Raw genomic sequence first — 13,945 nt, 5'->3', positions numbered from 1 at the left:
CAAACCCCTCCCCCCAATAATAAATAGTTCTTTTCACAAGAATCTGGTTTTGCTGATATTGTCACTTTCCAATGTGTGATTTTTAAGATGTAGAAGGTAGAGCTTATAAAGCAACTAGGCTACCTATTGCAAAAACAGTAGAATTGTCAAGATACCATACAATTGTACTAAAGATCTCTTATAGATTATGAAAAAACTTGTTGCGGCAACTATTTGCTGAAATAGGAGAAATCTCCAAACTCCATACATGATTTTGATTCAAAAGACGGGCTCTATTAATAAAGAGATATACATATTATAGTTACGAAAGTCTGTAAAGAAATTATGAATCCATCAACAGAGAATTACTATTGTTTTTAAATGTACATTCAAAACAGATACATTTGAAGATAGTAAAATTATCTTTTATCTTTTTAAAGACTTGGTTGACTATAGTAACTTTGGGTCTATGTTACCACAGAATATATAACTTCAAATGTAAGGTCTAAGATAATGCTACGAAGACAATGCTAACTTACTTGAGGGCAAAGAAAATCTTACTGTACAATGCTAAATTCAGGGATGGGAGTATTGCACGAGGTACCTCTTGGGCAGTATGTTCAGATTTTGAGATTGCAGCCATTTCTGGAACCATCTTAAATTGGGTTGAATAATGGAATTCACAATAGGATGGGAAAACATATTCTACACATCAAAAGGACTTGATTCAGTGTATTAACCATCAAATGTGTCATTTACATCCAGCAGCCTTGGCTTAAAGACCAAGTCTTTAGCTGTTCTGCTGCTATAGACTTGTAAAACTGTCCAAGTGATTTGCAATTTATCTACCAAGAAGAGTTTCAAACTCTGTCTTTAAAGGAAATATTTCCAAATAATAGCTGTATGACTGTGTTGCCCAGAGCACTTTACAGCAGAGGAAAAAATTAATATCTACATTATATGTTAACTTTAAAAAATTCTATAAAACACTAAATATATAATAAAAAATATGCATATAAGGACATATGTAAACTGCTTTGGTAACATCATATTACAGATGTTTTCAGTGCATTGCAGAGTTTCCAAAGAAACCTCAGACAAAGCTAGATTTGCTTTGAGGAAGTACTGTATAATGCCATTCCTAAAGAAGCAAAAAACATTTTTTTTTTTCCAGTAATAAGATGTACTTGAACAACAATATTACTTAGTACTGGGTGTCTTCAAAACAACTAGCTAAATGTTGCTTATATTATAAACAGCAAGTCCTTTCGATCACTTTTGTCATAAACTGGACCTAGCTGTGAGAGAAATCATGATGGTACTGATGGCTGACAGAGTACATGCATTCGAAGAGGAGGCCCCAGATCCTCTTGCGTAGGCATCTGAAAAGAGAAAGAGAAGGTCACTCCAAATGGCCTGGTTGGACAGAAACCAGTACAACTCCTGAGACTATGACCTTTAGTCACCTTTGAGGTCTGGAAATGAACTTGCCCCCATGGTTCAACTTTATGTCAAATAATAGGTTGATACTGTGGAACAGGAGGGTCATGGAACTTAGAGCAATTAACCATTTGAAATAAAAATTCAGAAAGGTTAGGGAAGAAGAAGGAATGGATATAGGAAGCAAGGAAGGAAGGTGTTACGTTGTGGGGATTGCAATCAGTGAAATGAAACAAAATGTGTGTGAATAGTTGAATGTCAAACTGGCCTGCTCTGTAAACCTTCACCCAATTCACAAGGAAAAGTTAAAACACACACAAACCAACCCCTCTCCTCAACCCAAAAAACCACACACACAATGATGTTCTATGGATCATAGCAGTCCAATGCACAATGGGTCACGGCAATGGTTCATGATTAGTCCGTGTTCCGTTCTGCTCTGCGTGGGTTTTCCATGAGGCAGGAGCCAACTTGACGGGAACTCACAAAAACAACCTCTGTTTTGAATTCAATCTTGATGCTGGGCACAGATCAACATATCACTTGATTCTTGAAAAACAAAACACAGAACCCCAAACAAACCCATGAGGATCCGTTATCATGACTCCCATATAACAGACAGGAAATTGGGGCACAGACAGGTAAGACAATTAGTCTAAGATCACTCAGCCAGTAGCAAACGGCTGAATCAAAAATTCAAAACTCCTATCGCTTTCTTCCCTAACAAAATGGTCTCCATCCTGTGTAGCTTCTTATGAGTCTTGCATTTTTCACAGCAGAAAGGTTGCCTACATCATTTAGGGCTTCATCAAGATGCTAAAATCTCTGTGACCAACATAATGAAAAATCCCTTAAGGGAAGATAACACGTTTTGGTCAGTCCATGATCCGTACTAGTATAATGAATATTTGTTGTAGTAGTTATGTGTCACTGAGCTGGTTCTGACTCATAGTGACCCTGTATAGGGTTCTGAGGCTGTACATCTTTGTGGGGGCAGAAAGCTTCATTTTTCTCCCATGGAGCAGCTGGTGTGCCTTAACCACCGACCTTGTGGTTCGTGGTCTAGTGCGTATCCTACAGAGTCACTGCTCTCCCCATAATTAATACTAATAGTCATATAATTATTTAATACAAGAGTAAAACAAAAAGTACTGCTACAAAACAAAAATGTCAAAATGCGAAGCTATTGTTTCCGCACACATCCTCCACCTAGGTCTATATAATTTTGAAGGTGGTATTTCTGTCTCTCTAACCCTTCCCCAAAGAATTCTGCATTCTTGGATTTATACCACACCAAAAGGCAGCTTGATTATATTGTTGTGGTGGTTGTTAAGTGCTGTTGAGTCAGTTCCGACCCACAGCGACCCTGTATAGGGTTTCTGAGGAGTAGCTAGTGAGCTCGAACCACTGATCTTGCAATTAGGGACTCAAATTATGTCCCTTTGAAATGTCTTTAGAATTTGAAGAGGCAAGATCAGGGTTGTAGTGTGGATGGGGTAAATTTCAACAACAAATTCTCTTAGGGCAGCTATTGCTACCCTCAAAAAAATAAGCAGGTGCATTATTATGGGGGGAAAATTCTAACTAATGGAGGTTTCTCAGTTTTCGGAAAACTTCCTCATAGTTAAGTCTGTGTGATCATCCTGTGTTCTTTGAGAAAAATATATCAAGATCAACCCTTTGAAGTCCCCCAAACAGTCCCCCAAACCTCTGAATTGACCTCTTTGCCTTGGACTCAACTGACCCAGCAGATACTCTCAGAAAGCACTGTTTTGTTGGGTATGTTTTTGAAGGGACACTAGAGAGACTAAGACCAGTGTATGACAAAGAGCTTATCTGCCACCATCCTAGTAGCAATACTTTCTGACTTTCTCTTGTATATGAGGGGCTTAACATATTTCATGGAAAAACTTCCATTATCTTTTAATTCTAGTTTTCAAGGGCTTTTTTTAAGTCCCATCATATGTATTCATAATGCATGCATCTAAGAATCACCAGACTTAAAAAAAAAATCACCTTGAAATTGTCACAAAGTATGAATTCAGACATTAACAAAATGAGATAAATAAAACACAAAACAAACCTCAATCTTGTGGTTTTGTGACCTGTAGATTCCTTTCACATCTCTCCCTAAAACTGGCTCTATTTCAGCAGAAGTGAGAAGAACTTGTTTTTAGAGAGATGCAGAATCCAACTTCCTTGGGTTCGTCACGTCAGAAAAATGCTTTAGTGTTCCAATACAGAAAAAGATGGCCTAACAAGGGAGGAGACTGGAGTGTGGGACCCTATCCAGAGAAGCAGGATGCCAGAGATGGAGGCAGAGAAGATGTCATGGAGAGATGGAGCAGCTGGGGACTCTGAACTCAGGGACGGAGAGGGGCTGTGTGCCTACAGCCAGGGGGCAGGCTTGTGGGGTGTACCCTTTGGTTGTTTGAATGGTTATATATTCCTGAGTGCTTTGGTATATACTGCCCCCCCCCCCAAAAAAAAAAAACCACAAAACCCAGAGGGAATGGAAGCAAATGCTGTTGAATGATGATGCATGGCGGGCATTGTAATTATTACAATGAAATGAAACATGAGAGGATGAATGTAAAGCTGATATTCTCCCATGTAAACTATCACTCAATTCACAATAAAACTTAAAAAAAAAAAAAGGGCTAAATGTAAGCCAGGAGCCTCTGAGTGGCAGTAAATTTAACTGCTCAACTACTAGCCACTATACGGATGGCTCAAACCCACTCAGCAGTGCTGTGGAAGAAAGGCCTGGCCATAGCTCTGACAACCCATGGAGCACAGTTCTCTTCTACACACAAGGGAACCCCGTGAGTCAGGATCAACTCAATGGCAAGGAACGTCATCACCAAAAATGTAAACTCCATCTAGAAACACTCAGAAATCTCCCCAAAGTTGTAGATCATGGCACTGTGGGGCCTCAGTTTCCCACTGAAATATCTGTTCTATTTGTTAACATTAACAAACACTGATTTCCACCTAAACAGAAAGCAATTCAGAAGGGTGAGCTGACCAATGAACTTTTTAGATATGAGGCAACCAAATTTTTCAGAGGCAATTAAAATGACCTAAAGGATGCTTTAGTATAACTTAGTATCAGTAAGATACCAAAAATTCAATATAGATATATATATATGCTAAGATATGTGTAAAAATTGTTGTTGTTGTTAAGTGCTATCAAATTGGTTCTGATTCATAACAACCCTATATAGGGTTTCCAAGGTGCAGTTGGTGGGTTTGAACTTCCGTCCTTGTGGTTCACAGTCCAGTGCTTATCATAGTACTAGGAACAACACAGTTTAATATATTGCCTCAAAGAAGAATATTCTCACTATTTAACAATATTTGTCAATGAAGATAATCTTTACGTAAATATATGCATGGAGGGACTTGAGAAAGTCTGTGGACAAAATCCACTATCTTTTAATTCCATTTTTCCATCATATTTATGTACATACGTTAAACTTTTTTAAGTGTTGTTGAGTCAGTTCTGACTCATAGCAAACCTGTATAGGGTTTCTGAGGAGCAGATGGTAGGTTTGAACCACAAACCTTGCCGTTAGCAGTTCAGTACTTATCGTACAGTTCCACATCAGGACTCCATAGACACACATTCAAAATAGTGTTCAGTTCAAAATATTTTCACCTAAAAGTTCACTGGTGACAAACTGCTAGAGTATATTGCAGAGCTTTTGTTTTTCCCTGTCAACCCAACTGAGTCATGCTTTTAATATGCAAGCTGTCATTCTTGGGGCCGTGTGTTCATAGAAAAACTTGACAGATGGAATTTGGGATACTCTGATGTGATTTCTAAATCTGAAATTGATTAAATCAATCAAAGTTGGTCCAACAGGTGGTTTTGCAGGTCGCCACTTGTAGGCAGTTGTCTGCTGAAAAGGGTGGCATTGCTCATGTTTATGAGGTCTTCATTTATGGGCTTATTTTCTCTCAACCTGTCACTCATCTGGAAGGCTGATAAAGCAGGCAGGGGGCAGGGGAAAATAGAAACAAGTCTTTTCTTACTTGATATCTTTGGAATTCGAATCTGTTCACTACTGCTGCCATCTCCTCCATCACTGAACGGTTTGATTTCTATGATGTAATCTTCATCAAAAGGCAAAGAGAGCTCCACCGATGTTTTATTTGTCTCAATGACAGATGTGCTGCTTTGTCTGTTCCATCTGTAAAAGACCTGCCAATACAGAAAGGACAGGTGTCACCTGCTGTCCTCAGAAAGGCTCAGAGAGAGCATTCATTTGTTTCCACCTCCGGGCACCCGTGCCATGCAGGCATGCAGAGTCTTTCCGGCTGCCCAAATTGGCAGCAGCTATTGCATTCTGAAAAGAGTTTAGAGGACAATGGAGCATGACTCTACCCACGTGCAGGGTGGCCTCACATGACCTCTGAGACTCAGCTCACACACCTGGAACAAAGGGGAACATGAAAACCTTCCTGGTGGCACAGTGGGCTAAGCATCAGGCTGCTAACTACAAGGATGACAGCTCAAACACACTAGCTGCTTCTCACAAGAAAAATGAAGCAGCCTGTAAAGATGGATGCCTTCAGAAACCCCGTGGGCCAGTTCTTTTCTATCCTGTAGGGTGACTCTGAGTTAGAATGGACTCGGCGGCATTGGAATCCCTGGTTGTGTAACAGTTAAGCACTTGGCTGCTAACCTAAAGGTTGGTGGTTCTAACCTACTCAGCAGCTCTATGGGAAAAAGATCTGGCCATCTGCTTCACAAAGATTAATGCCCAGAAAACCCTATGGGGCTGTTTTACTCTGTCCCATGACGTCACCACAAATTGGAATCGACTAGGCAAAGCCTTCCTGGGTTGGATGTTCAAGTCCACCCAGAAGCCCCTTAGAAGAAAGGCCTGGTGATCTACTTATGAAAAACTGACCATTGAAAACCACATGGAGCACAGTTCTATTCTGACGTACATGGGGTCACCATGATTGGAATTGGGATTTCATGGTAATTGGTGTCAATTATATAGCCAAGGTTTTGGCATCAGAGTAAACTTGGTCACTGAGTGAACCTGGGCCATTTAAACCTCAGTCTCCTCATCTGTAAAATGGGGACAAAAATGCCCACCTTTGTTATGTGCTTTCAGGATTGCAGAAGGATTGGGCATAATGAAAGATGTGTGAGTGCAGTGTTATTTAATAATGTGTCTTCTAGCTACACTCTTCAGAAACTCCATAAACCTGCAACTTTTTCCTGGAGGGTCTAAGTAAGAGAAGGTGGGGGAAGATGCTGCTGGATTCTATGATTCAGTTGTGAGCGACTGCTGATTGTGAAAACTTGGAACTCTAATGCGAATTTTAAGTGAGCCATCTTAAACGCAGAAGGGGGCGTTTCACTGTCTTCAAGAAGAGCCAGAGTGGAGTGTGTCCTTTAGGACCTGAGTGCCCTGAGCGCTGAAGATCCTAGACTCAGGAACGGAAAGTTGACAGGAGAAAAGCAGCAGACCCAAGAATCCAAGCACAGGACAGAGCTGCAGACTTCCCAGCTCACCCAGCAAGTCAAAAGGAGTGGCTGTGGGTATGAATGGGGTGCCTCCAGGCACCTAACTGGGGGGAAAGGTTTGCTGACCCCTCCGGGAGAGCTGAGCGCTTTCAGGCTGAGGCTTCCGGTGGAGCGGTGTTTCCTGCGGGCATTCATCAGCAACCCCGAAAGAGCTTTGTTAACATTGCCCTTAGCCAAGAGAGGCCCGCCTGTGGACTTGGCTAAGGAGAGGGTGTCCTCACTAGAATAAGTGTGCCCTGAGCATTTCTGACCCTGCATTGTAACCTGTTGTTGTTGTTGTTAAGTGCCATCTAGTCTAGTCGATTCTGACCCACAGCGACCCTGTACAGGGTTTCCGAGTCGGTAAATCTTTACGGGAGCAGAACGCCTCATCTTTCTCCCGCGGAACAGCTGGTAGTTTCGAACTGCTGACCTTAAGGTTCGCAGCCCGATTCGTAACCACTACGCTACGTAACTTCCCTAATAAACTTCCCTAATAACTTCCCTAATAAACCCCATAACTGTTGAGTATGCTGTCGGAGTTCTGTGTGGCCGTTTACAGAACCCAGCTGCACAGAAAGCATTGTGGGAGGATAGTTTGATGCTTACTTTTTGCAGCCTGGCTCATAACTAGCATGGAAGAAACAGGATCTATGAAGGCAGAGAAGGGGCACAAGATAGAAACATGCTTGGTAAGGATGAGAAACACATGGGAAGGGCAACTGGTTATTATTATTACGACTCTTTTGGAGAGGGGGCATTTCAGCAGAGAGACGCTTGCTGGCACGTAAGGGCAGTTACCTCCGGTTTTCTCCCATTGGGACTCCTTTTTGAGCTACCTACAGAGACTATAAAGGCCTAGTAGAGTATATCTACCTACCTTGATACAAAATGATGATGATGGCAGTAACTATTTAAAAAGTTATTTAAACACTTTCTGGGTGTTTCCTATAAACCAGACACTTCATCGACATTACCATGTTTAATCATCATGGTAATCATTATTTCCTTTAACAGATAAGGAAATGAGGCTCAGAGATGTGTCACAGTTTCTAAGTGGCAACCCCCATTCTTAAACCAGGAGAGCCCACCGCCTGGTCAGAGACCAGTGATTCTCTGACGGTACAGCTCTCAAACCTGAGCATGTATCAGCACTACAAGAGGGCTCATGAAAGCATAGATTTAGGTTCCACCCCTGCGCTTCTAAGGAGCTCTGGTAGTGTAGTGGTTACAAGTCGGGCTGCTAACCTCAAGGTCAGCAGTTCGGAACTACCAGCCGTTTCATGGGAGAAAGATGAGGTTTTCTGCTCTCGTAAAGATTTACAGTCTTGGAAACCCTATGCATGGTTGCTAAAAGTTGGAACCAACTCCATGGCACATAACCACCACCACCAGTGGTTCTGATTCCATAGGCCTGGCATGGGAATCAAGAGTCTGCATTTCTAATAAAATCCCAGGTAATACTGATTCTGCTGGTTCAGGGACCACGACATTAGTTAATCCTTCTCTAGGGCCCTCGGTAAATTTTGACTGGCTGAGGTTCGAGACATAAGGGCACCCCTCTATCATCAGACAAAACCAAATCCAAGTAAACTTCATAAAAATTCCCTTAAATGGTTTAGATTCTACTATTCTCATCACCTTAATTTATGTCTTTCTAAAGCAAGGTAGAAAACACAATTTCCTTGAGGTGGAAAGATTCACGCTTACTCTGCGCTCATCTCTGGAGCATTGGTTGTATCAGGTGCAGGATCCTCTTGCTAATGATCAAGCTCAAATAAATCCTCAGGCACCTTCAGAATGTCAGAGCCTCTCACTGCCGCCCTTCAGGAGAATGGGCTGGCTGATGGGATGCAAGGTCACATCTGGCTTCGAGGAATAAATTGCTTCTTTGATTTACCTCTAATCCTTGCCAGAGCTTGGTGAATCCAACTAGTTTCAAACATAAATCCAAAAGAAACAATTCTAGGAACAAAGCAGCACTGTTTATCAGTCTTGTAATATTAGGGCCTGCAGTGAAGCCTAAATCAGGGCTTGTAAAACCATTATTTAACACCAAGACTTGGCTCATCTAACTGACTGGAAGACTGGGCTTGCATTTCATAAAAGCCAGGGGTGGAAAGCAGGAAGAAAAAGTGGAATTGTGGGAATCCTGGTAACAGCAGCAAAAATTACTGAATGTTTCTTATATATCTTTTTAAAAATATTGTATTTCTAACTGCTTACATAGATTACATCTTGAGGTTGTTCAGTGCTATCTATTTGGTTACAACTCATAGCAATCTCGTATAGGGATTCCAAATAGCAGCTGGTGGGTTTGAACCGCCAACCTTATGATTATCAGTTCAATGCTTATCCTACAGTGCCACACCAGGTAGGCACTGCTAATATTTTGATGCCAGAGTTGAACAAACTCTGAGGTCTGGAGATACTAAGCATTTTTTCTAAGAAAAAGTAGGAAAAAGTGGTCAGGAAGTGGTAAACCCAATATTTAAACTCAGAAAGTTTGGTTCCAGAACCTATTTTTTAATGACGGTCAGCTTTGTCATTACCGGTGATGCTGTGGGTAAGTTGCTCTCTCTCTCTGGTATCTGTTTTTAATGAATGCAGCATCATGGGCTTAGGAGAATGGGCTGGCTGATGGGATGCAAGGCTATCATGTGTGTATTGTTTGTTTGGCACTCATAACATTTATATATATATATAAATATATATATATATATATATTGGAATTAGATGTAAAAATTTTAAAGCCAAAAAAAAAAGAAGTTCTTTAAAACAATTGGCTGAAACTGAGAAACAATTGACTATATTGAACACTGACAAACTCCGCAGTGTATCATAATTTCTGCCCCTTCCTGTTGTGCTATATTGGCACGTGTCCACCTCAGGGCCCTTGCACATCTTGTTGACAGTGTTCACAGCACTCTTTTTCAGAGTGCTATCTCACTCCTTCTTTTCTTTCAAGCTCTAACTGAAATGTCACTTCTTGAAAGAGGCCTTCCCTGGTCTTATAGAAAAGAATGAGTCTCTTCTGTCCACTCCATGGCACCCTCCATTCCCCTTCCTCAGACTGACTTTCCTTGTTGTTAAGTGCTGTTGAGTTAGCTCTGACTCATAGTGACCCTTTATAGGGTTTCCAAGGAGGAGCTGGTGCATTTGAACTGCTGAACTGTACTTATCCTACAGTGCTACACCAGGAATCTCCCTCTCTCTTTATAGGTAACTTTTCAAAATAAAAATTTGTATTGAAATTGTGTCACTAAAAATTTATACGTATTTGTAGCGATTTCATTTCCATAGCCAGTTACAGTGGGATCCTAGGAAGGCACAGGAAATATGGCTCCTTCAGTCTTAACTCTTAAGAAGAAAGGGAGCAGCTGAGTTGAAAACCAAGAAGACTTTTTAAAGTGCTTTTCCTGCCATGGATCCCTGGTGTGACGCTGTGGGCTACTGCGTCAGACTGTAAAGTCATTTGAACTGCAAGGTTGGCGGTTCAAGGTCACTCGCTGCTCCTTGGAAACCCTATACAGGGTCTCTATGGGTCAGAATTGACTCGACAGCACTTAATAACTTAACAGTTTAACCTTGGAGTCCTGGTGTGGCTCTGTGGGTTAATGCATCAGACTGCAAAGCTGTTTGAACTACAAGGCTGGCGGTTCAAGCTCACCAGCTGCTCCTTGGAAACCCTATCCAGGGTCACTATGGGTCGGAACCAACTCAACGGCACTTAACAACAGTCTAACCTTGAGTTCAGATATGGGGCTGTAGGATAAGCACTGGACCACAAGGTTGGTTTGAACTTCACAGTGGGCAATTCAAATTCACCAGCTGCTCCTTGGATACCAGAACAGGATTGTTTTGGGTCAGAACCAATTTCACTGCACTTGGTAACAACAACTGTCTAACCTTGTTACTCCGTCTTTCCTCTAGTGTCATCAAATATAGATGGAGCATTTCATACTTGTCACCATTTATAGTGATGCTCCCTTAGACACAAAATTGCCAGCATGGGTGCCCTACCACATTTTTTCACAGAGATAGTCTAGATCTAGAAGATTCAATGGACCAAGAAAAACCATTTTTCAAAAAAAAAAAAAATCTAAATCTGTGCCTTAAATAATAACCTATTTAACCACCTCACATATGACAATGCTCCACAATTCTCCAGTTTTAATTTGATCCATTTATTTTGTTTCTATGGAAATAAAGATAGTTTCTCCAAATCCTATACCAAGCCCAGCACATCTTTTATAGGATGTCCAATGTCTCTGTGTTTGTCTTGACAGGCTTTTTTTCTACCATACTCCACCCAATTCTGTCCTGCTTAAAGAAATCTTACAGATTACTTCAAAAGCACCTGTTGAGGAGGGAAAAAAAAAAAAAAAAAAAATATATATGTTGTTGTTGTTATGTGCCGTGGAGTCGGATCCGACTCATAGCGACCCTGTACAGGGTTTCCGAGGGTGTAAATCTTTACGGGAGTAGAAAGCTTCATCTTTCTCCCGCGGAGCAGCTGGTAGTTTCGAACTGCTGACCTTGCGGTTCGCAGCCCGATTCGTAACCACTACGCTACCAGAGCTCCTTATATAATATATATATATAAACACACACACACACACACACACACACGCATATATGGGCCTTCTTGAAATTTGCCGCCAACACTTGTCCTTTGAGAGTTTCTGAGAGGGAGCCAGAGATCAAAGAAGTGGCAAACAAATCATCATCGTTACCCAATATTTTTTCTAAAACTGCCTACAATTTTTTCCAGACCCAGTTTACTGAAGCAAACTTCAGCTTGCATATTGATCCTGTCCCTGGGACAGCAGAGGATACCTCAAGTCCCTTTACTCAATGGATTTCAGTTTTCACATTTGTAAAATGAGAGGGTTTCACTAGATGATCTCTAGGATTTTTTAGCCAAACTACCATTTTGTCTGGCTGACTAAAATACTTAAAGTAGCTTGCTGCCCTTCAATTTTACCTCAGTACCAATCTGAGAATGAGCTTAAAGGCTAGTTAAAGTTTCACCTCAGAAACTCATGTTGCTTCCAAGAGACTCGTAAAGCTTTCTCCATTTCTATTACGCTTTCTAAACCTGTTCTTGTGGGCTAACCTGGAAGCAGGGAGAAGACTTTCTCTCACTTTTCTTTTTTAAAGACACCTTTCCTTGAATTAGGTAAATCAATTCTGTCATTTTTTCCTGTGATTATCAAGGTCCCAGTATTGTTAGCCTGGGTCAGAACTACAAAGTTAAGATGATTTACCTTCACTCTAACCTTCTTATCTTTCTTTCAAGTCTCTTCTTCATTAATTCATCTTTGAGTCAACCTAACTCCATGTCTGTCTTGTTGGGGATCAAGATGGTCAAATGATTTCATATTTAGGCCTACAGGAAATGAGAGTGCCACTTGAATACAGTCAGAATAAATGGTCCTTTTGCTGGAGAAGTCATGACGGTAACTCAGGCAATGGCCTCTCGGAGCTCATGGTCTGGGGATTCACATGTCATAAGCCAATTACAATTACCCAAGAGGATGAAAAGCTTTTAAACTCAGCCCCGAAAGAAGGACGAATGACTGGTTAACAATGTGGAAACGTGGGATGAAAGGAATAGGGAGAAGGAAGTGCCATGCAAAGGCTCAGATGAAATGGAAGACATTAGAAATGTCTCATTTATTAAAAAAAGAAAATGGAGCTCCAGGCAATGCACTCATGTAGCCAACAGAGGACAAAAACAGGGATCTTAGCTCTTTGTGCTATAGACTATATAACCCTCCCAGAAAAATCTGCCTTTGAAAAGAGGACCTAATGAAAGCTTAATTTTCAGAGAATGTTCTCAACTGGTTTCATGATCAGTTTCAAGTCATTATGCCATGTGAGTAAAATAGTTAACGACAGGGGTTCCTCTCAAATCACATTACCCAAATTCTACCATATTCTCTGACAAACTCTCATTGCGCTCTGGCTTTTACCAATTCCCTCCCATTGACCCATGTTCGTTACATAATACATACCAACTGAAACCCAACCCCACTTTCATCAAGCTGAATCCAGCTCTCATTGACCCCACATCGGGTTTCTAAGACTGGAGAGCTGTACAGGAACACACACAGCCTTTCTTTCTCACTTGTAGTGGCTGGTAGGCTTGAACTGCTGACGCTGTAGTTAGAAGGCCAGTGCTTACCCTATAGCACAACCAGGGCTCCTGTAGCTAACAACTCTAATTGCCAATTAGTCTCAGCATCTTTGTACATGAAATATCACAAACTGGCATCCTGAATGCTTAACTCAGGAGTGCAGTGGCTCTGCAGGATAAGTACTGAACTGCAAAGCACAAGGTCAGTGGTTTGAGCCCACCAGCTGCTCCATGGGAGAGAAATGAGGCTTTCTGCTCCTGAAAAGATTTACAGTCTCAGAAACCCTTTACAGGGTTATTATGAATTGGAACTGATTCAATGGCACTCAACAACATGCTTAATTCAGTCTGTAAGCTGATTTTGTTTTGCATCGACTCAAGTGCTGTTTAGAAACACAAGAAAACAGAATGTTTGTGCATTGCAGGTGGGAATATAGAATGGTCTCAATACTGTGGAAATCAGTTGGCAATTCTTCTAAAAGGTAAATATAGAATTACCAAGTTGTTAAGTGCTGTCGAGTTGGTTCCGATGCTTAATGAACCTGTATAGGGTTTTCAATGAGCAGCTGGTGGATTTGAACCTCCAACCTGCAGTTCAAACTGACTTTGCAGTTCAATGCTTATCCTACGGTGCCATACCAAGACTCCTTAGAATTATCATGTTGTTATTAAGTTTGTGATTCACAGCAACCCTGTACAGGGTTCCCAAGGAGTATCTGGGTGTTTGAACTGCACGTCTTGTGGTTTGAATTCCAGTGCTAATCCTACAGCACCCGACCAGCAATTCCAGTCCTAGGGACATACCCAACAGACTTGCGAGCATGAATTCAAACTTATTGTTACACACCAATGTTCAT

At 41.3% G+C, this 13,945-nt stretch overlaps 1 protein-coding gene across 2 annotated transcripts in view; it reads right to left on the bottom strand.

The window, feature by feature from the left end:
* Window positions 1–1,121: 1,121 nt before the first annotated feature.
* Window positions 1,122–13,945, bottom strand: part of CNTN4 (contactin 4) — a 1,030,428-nt gene continuing 1,017,604 nt past the window's right edge. Inside the window, exons 21-22 of one of the 2 annotated variants that reach the window (XM_006868662.1) lie at window positions 5,458–5,626; window positions 1,122–1,361 (exon numbers count right to left, since the gene is read on the bottom strand). In XM_006868662.1, the coding sequence (XP_006868724.1) occupies window positions 1,261–1,361; window positions 5,458–5,626 (270 nt within the window). In that variant the 3' untranslated portion in view covers window positions 1,122–1,260. The remainder of the gene's footprint in view (window positions 1,362–5,457; window positions 5,627–13,945) is intronic. The other variant, XM_006868663.1, reaches the window with a different exon arrangement.

Source organism: Chrysochloris asiatica, unplaced genomic scaffold (genome assembly GCF_000296735.1).
Source record: "Chrysochloris asiatica unplaced genomic scaffold, ChrAsi1.0 scaffold00121, whole genome shotgun sequence".
In the NCBI taxonomy this organism is placed as follows: Eukaryota; Metazoa; Chordata; class Mammalia; order Afrosoricida; family Chrysochloridae; genus Chrysochloris; species Chrysochloris asiatica.
The sequence above is the reverse complement of the archived record's forward strand: the minus strand, read 5'-3'. Positions and strand labels throughout refer to the sequence as shown.